A 6,548-nucleotide genomic window follows, 5' to 3' on the forward strand; every position below is an offset into this window, starting at 1 on the left:
CAAATGGAAAAAAGAGGTGTCTTTGAGATAGCTGGAGAGACCTATTCCGTAAAGGGCAAGAAGGGTCTGGTAGCAATTGCTTGTTGTGCCAATGGTGGTGGGATCACCGGGATTTGTGGGATTTGGGTTTTGATAGTTTCTGCATTCGGATACATTCTATGCAATTCTCAGCACATGACCAAGATCCATGGGACAGTTTGAGGATGGATTTGTGCTTGGAGAAACTGAAGAAAAGGACAGAGGATCATGTTAAAACTTAGCTTTAATTGTTCCTTGAGACTTTGTGGGTCCGAATATTCCAACATCAATAATTTTGTAAGGAAAGATTTGGTACCGACAAAGGGAAGAACACAGGTAGAGACCCTCCAAAAACAAATTTCCAACCGTTGAACAAGTTGTCTATGAGCCAGCTCTGTGCATGTTTCCCCATCACGGACTTATATTTTCAAAAACGTTTGTTTTTTCGGTGAAATTGAAAGATTCAACGTCCCAACACCGAGATTTTTCTCTCTTCTTTTCCCTGATTTTCAATATCATGATTTATTTGATTCATTAATATTATTTTGATAATATATTATCAATATTGTACATGAATGTTTTCTTGATTGATTTTGAGATAAAAAAAAGATTTATTTCCTTGTTGTGACTTTGGATGGGAACTGAAAATTTATACGTCGTTAATGCATTTTTATCTAATCAACTCCAGATAGGCAACGATCATTAATCAACACACTTAAATTGTGCTTGGATCGAAAGATATCAAGTGTACGTACTTTTATTGTCTAAAAATTTAAGGAGAATAGGCTCAATAATTAAGGAAAATAGGCTAATAGAGAGCCCATGAGGTTCAAGCCCATGGCCCGTCATGGAAGTCTATAAATAGGAGCTATCTCTCCATTTTATGGGGACATTCACATTATCTCATTATATGCTCCAAAAGTCTTTAGCTTTTGTGAGTACATATTTGAGGCGTTTGCTAACTTGAGTGATGGAGGATTTTTCGCTGGGTATCTCTCGACACCTCTAACCTCATATCGTGATGTAGGTGGCGACCCCGAGATTTACTAGTGTGGACGCAAAAGTAGTGGATATTCTCTCATAAATAACTTGGCACCCAAATTTCGTGCAGCATCAGTTTGGCGCCGTCTGTGGGAAACCTGCCACCTGATCACTGAGAATGCAAACACGATTGCGTACGACCCATGATGCCCAAGAGGAGCATGGACGCCCTCCTCCAGCTCGCCCGCAGCATGAGGAGTTCCTGATCACGTCCGAGGTTCTGAAGGCATTGATGGAGGAAGCAGCATCTCGGGCTGTAGCCGAAGCCGTGGCGCAATACCTCGCGACTCGGCAGTAGGACAGCAAGAACAGGGGAGCGCACGGCGAAGGGACCCATTCATATCATTCAGAGAGAATCCCGCGAGAAAGAGAGGTAGTCGGGACCAACGACGTGCCACAGACAAACCTAAAGAAGGGGACTGCACTTCAAGATGACGAGGCTCACAGACATGCACCTCTTTCCTGTCAGAAACTCCACGCCAAGAAAGGAGAAGAGGGTGCATTGGCAATTTTACCAGCACCGCGTAGCCCTTTCACCACAGCCGTACTATCGGAAATGCTATTGGTTGGATTAAAGATAGCAAACCTACCTGAGTATAAAGGAGAAGGGGATCCACAAGATCACCTCGACAAATTTTATGCAAAGGCGGACCTTTATGACATCAGCGACGCTGCTTACTGTAAAATCTTTCGAACTACCCTATCAGGACAAGCCCTCACTTGGTTCAACAAGCTACCCCTGGGGACAGTAGGCAGCCTGGAGGAACTCACCAGACGCTTTCTTCAACAATTCTCCATTAATAGGAAGTATCCCAAAATAGCATCTTATTTGTTCACCATAGTCCAGAAAGAGGGAGAGAGCCTGAGAGAGTTCGTACAACGATTTACTCAGGCTGTTCATGAGGTCCCGCATGTCAATCACGATTTACTAGCAGGAATCATGCAGCAGAACCTCCGTCATCGGAGATTCAAAGAGTCAATAGCGAGAAAACCCCCGAATACTTTGGAAGAATTACTTGAAAGAGCAGAAAAGTACATTCGCATCGAAGAAGCTGTAGAACCTCGCCATCTTATGAAAAGAAAGAGAGAGGATGAGAAATTCGGAATCAAGAAAGAAGAAAGATGGGTAACTCAAAGCCCTCATCTTCAACATATCCTGCTAAACTCACGCTTGACGGACATATTATTGGTAGCCGAGAAGCAATGTATTTTGCAACCCCCTCGTCTTATGAAAGAGAACTCGAAAAGACAGCAATCTGACAAATACCGTCGTTTTCACAAGGACAAAGGTCATGCCACAGAAGATTGTTTTGTCCTGCGAGCAGAAATAGAGAAACTCATCAAGCGAGGATACTTGGGAAGTTTCGTGGATAAGTCACAAAATCAGCAGAACAATAAGCGCCCGGAGTCCCAGCACAAGCCCAATCCTCTGAGAGGACACGACGACCAAGGGAAACGACCCAAAAGGATAGAGGAGAACCTGCCTACTGCAGGAATCATCGCAGTAATTTCTGGAGGCCCGACATTCGGAGATTAAAACAGGGCGAGAAAAACCTTGATTCGCGCAGCATTGCAAGAACTTCCATCTGCGATTAATACCAAATCACACACCGTACTCAAGGTAGTCCAGTCAAAGGAAGATATGGTGTTCGGTGACAGTGACCTGGAGCTCCCTCGCGGGGAACACAATGACGCCCTAGTCATCTCCGCCACCATTTCCAATTTCTGGGTGAAAAAGATACTAGTGGATTCAGGAAGTTCTGCAAACATCATTTTTTATAGCGCCTTTGTAAAACTAGGAATTGACAATGCCCTACTAGCCCCGGTAAACACCCCTCTGGTTGGATTTGCGGGGGAGGTAGTTGAGGCATTGGGAGAGGTTACCCTTCCCCTTTCCTTGGGGTCTTACCCATTAAGGGCCATAAAGATGGTAAAGTTTCTCGTAGTGAAGTCTTCGTGACGACCTAGCTTAAACTTGTTTCAGGCGATAGGCTCTACGTATCACATGAAACTTAAGTTCCCCACACCCGAAGGAATAGGGAAGGCCACCAGTGATAGCTGATTGGCGAGAGAATGTCATGCCATCACCTTACAGGGGACAACAAGTCACCGAAAGAGGCCGGCTGCCCCAAAGGACTCATCACACAGAAGTAAGCAGAAGTTGGAGCATCATCCTGACAACAGCGAGGTTCATGTTGTTGAAAGCGAATCAGGAAGAGATGAGAGACTTAAAGCCGCAGAAATACTAAAGAGTATAGAAGTGATACTAGGAAATTCCGGGAGCAAGGTCAAGGTTGGAACAGGTTTACCAACTAATTTAGAAGAAGCCCTGACAGCTTTTCTGATAAACAACGCATATGTGTTTGCCTGGAAAGATGAAGCATTGCCCGGAATACCCGAGGAGTATGTGCTCCACAATCTCAAAGCAGATCCAAAGATAAAACCAATTAAGCAAAAGAAAAGAACGTTCGGTCTCGAGAAGAGCAAACATATCAGTGAAGAAGTAGAGAAGATATTAAAAGCCAAGTATATCCGCCCAGTCATGTACCCAGAGTGGTTGTCAAATGTCGTGCTCGTTCCGAAGCCGGGCAACAAGTTGCGTTTGTGCATAGATTTCACTGATCTGAATAAAGCATGCCCTAAGGATCCTTTCTCGTTGCCAAGGATTGATTCATTGGTCGACTCCACCGCCGGGTGTGAAATGCTCAGCTTCTTGGATGCATATCAAGGCTACAATCAGATTCGGCTAGCACTCGAAGATCAGGAAAAAACGATCTTTGTAACTGATCGAGGGATTTACTGCTTCGAGGTGATGCCGTTCGGATTAAAGAACGCGGGGGCAACTTACCAACGGTTGGTAAACAAGATGTTTGAAAAAATAATCGGTCGCAACATGGAAGTATATATAGACGACATGCTTGTCAAGAGCATACGGGCTTCGAGCCACACCGAAGATCTCAAAGAATGCTTTGGCATTCTGAGAAAATATAAAATGAAGTTAAACCCCGAAAAGTGCACATTCGGAGGAGGGAAATGCCTAGGTTATATGGTCTCGTTTAGAGGGATAGAAGCTAATATCGAGAAGATCAATGCAGTTTTGAACATGTCTCCTCCGAAGACGTTGAAAGGAATACAAGAGTTAACAGGACGGATCGCCGCTCTTAATCGATTCATCTCTCGATCGGCAGATAAAGGCCTGCCATTCTTCAAAGTGCTTAGACAAGGAAATAGATTCAAATAGACGAACGAGTGTCAGCAAGCCTTCAACAGCTTGAAAAAATACTTGACCACACCACCCTTACTTGTAAAACCGTGTGAAGGAGATATGTTGTTCCTTTATCTAGCAGTCTCAGCCGAAGCAGTCAGCGCAATGCTGACCTTAGAAGAAGGGCGCGAGCATAAGCCAGTATACTACGTGAGCAAAACATTGCAGGGAGCAGAACTTCGGTACACCAATATTGAGAAACTGGCCCTGGCGCTAGTCACTGCAGGAAGAAAACTACGTCCTTACCTCCAATCACATCAGGTAGTAGTGTTGACCAACCATCCTTTGAAAAAGGTACTTTCCAGCCCTGAAGCATCTGGTAGGATTGTCAAATAGGCGGTCGAGTTGAGCGAGTACGGCTTGGAGTACCAACCGCGCCCAGCAGTCAAGGCCCAGGTTCTGGCGGATTTCATAGTGGAAATGGAGATAATGGGTGCAGAATGTTCTAGTCCCGCTTGGACACTTTTTGTTGATGGATCTTCCTCCGCATCAGGAAGTGGAGCTGGGGTATTATTAGAAAATCCGCAGGGAGACAAGTTTCAGTATTCCATAAGGCTTCAATTTTCGACATCAAATAACGAAGCAGAATACGAGGCTATTATAATAGGATTAAAGCTAGCTTTAGCCGCAGGAGCAAGAAGGTTGATAACGCACAGTGACTCCCAGCTTGTGGTTAACCAACTTCAAGGGACTTATGTGGCTAAGGAGGAGAAGATGGCCAAATGTGTGCTCCGGGTTAATGAGTTGCTCTCGCATCTAGAAAACTATGAGGTAAAGCAGGTACCCAGGGCACAGAATGAAATAGCAGATAGGCTAGCCAAGATGGCGAGTTCTATGGTGAATATTGACAATAGAAGGGTCACCTTTCTAGCAATTACTAAGGAAGAGGTGGAGGGACCAACTCTTGATAATCTGTGCGCTGGAGAGGGTGAACCAAGCTGGAAAGATGAAATCATCAGTTTCCTGATGCAAGGACGCCTACCGCAAGAACCCTCTACAGCCCGGAAGCTTCAGATAAGAGCCGCTCTATTTACAATAATAGATAATGAGTTGTACAAAAGAGGCTACTCCTTATCGTACTTGAAGTGTCTTGCTCCCAGTAATGCTAATTACGTACTTCGAGAGATTCACGAAGGAGTTTGTGGGAATCATTTAGGAGGAAGGGCATTGGCCGGAAAACCTCTGCAACAAGGATATTTCTGGCCTACAATGAGGCGTGATGCAGAAAAGTTGGTAAGACACTGTCATGCATACCAAGAGCACGCAAATATCAATCATCAGCCAGCTACGCTTTTACAACCCTTGGAGAGCCCCTTGCCTTTCGCGCAATGGGGAATGGATATCGTGAGACCATTTTCAATAGCTTCTGGGCAAAGAAAGTTCATTCTCGTTGCCGTCGATTACTTCACGAAGTGGGTAGAAGCTGAACCTTTAGCTAAAATAGCTGAAAGAGACATAATAAACTTTGTGTGGAAGAATATAATCTGTAGGTTTGGAATACCACAAGCCTTTGTCTCGGATAATGGAGCACAATTCTCAGGTTTTAAGTTAAGAAAGTGGTGTAAGGGGTTTTCCATCAAGCAATTCTTCACTTCCGTAGGAAACCCCCAAGCAAATGGACAAACTGAAGTTACAAATCGTACTATCTTGCAGCACCTCAAAACCCGATTAGGCGCAGCCAAAGGCGAATGGGTGGATGAACTGCCGAGTGCCCTCTGGGCTTAAAGGACTACGTCATGCACCTCTACCGGAGAATCACCCTTCAACTTGGTTTATGGGGCAGAAGCAGTGGCTCCCGCAGAAATAGGAGAACCTTCCATGAGAGTCCAGAATTATACTCTAGCGGATAATGAAAAAGCAATGAGGTTATCTTTGGATCTCGTGGACGAGCTTAGGGAAGAGGCATCACTCCATGCAGAAATGTGCAGAGCGCAAATGGCCAGAGCGTACAATAACAAGGTTAAGCATAGGTCATTTCAAGTAGGGGATTTAGTCTTGAGGAGGGCATAAATCTTGCGGCAGGTAGATAAACTTGATCCAAAATGGGAAGGCTCGTACAAAGTGATGGAGATAATCAAAGGAGGAGCATATCGTCTTCAGCAACCAGATGGGAAGAACTTACCAAGAACATGGAACATTGCGAAGTTAAAGAAATTTTACGCGTAGACTGCGCGTTTCTATTTGTTTTTACTTAAAAAACCATCAATGGCAAGATGTTGTTTTC

The 6,548-nt window shown here is 44.6% G+C and overlaps 1 protein-coding gene across 1 annotated transcript; it reads left to right on the forward strand.

The window, feature by feature from the left end:
* Positions 1-1,177: 1,177 nt before the first annotated feature.
* LOC142554718 (uncharacterized) lies at positions 1,178-2,596 on the forward strand. The gene is made up of 2 exons (XM_075665387.1): positions 1,178-1,315; positions 1,529-2,596. Exons 1-2 carry the CDS (start codon positions 1,178-1,180, stop codon positions 2,594-2,596), a joined length of 1,206 nt encoding a protein of 401 aa, XP_075521502.1.
* Positions 2,597-6,548: the final 3,952 nt, after the last annotated feature.

Source organism: Primulina tabacum, chromosome 8, assembly GCF_025594145.1.
Source record: "Primulina tabacum isolate GXHZ01 chromosome 8, ASM2559414v2, whole genome shotgun sequence".
Classification (NCBI taxonomy): Eukaryota; Viridiplantae; Streptophyta; class Magnoliopsida; order Lamiales; family Gesneriaceae; genus Primulina; species Primulina tabacum.

Coding starts and splice junctions, on each gene's coding strand:
- LOC142554718 (XM_075665387.1), top strand. CDS start 1,178: ATGCAAACACGATTGCGTACGACCCATGATGCCCAAGAGGAGCATGGA. Junction 1,316..1,528: donor AGGAAGCAGCATCTCGGGCT/GTAGCCGAAGCC, acceptor CTTTCCTGTCAG/AAACTCCACGCCAAGAAAGG.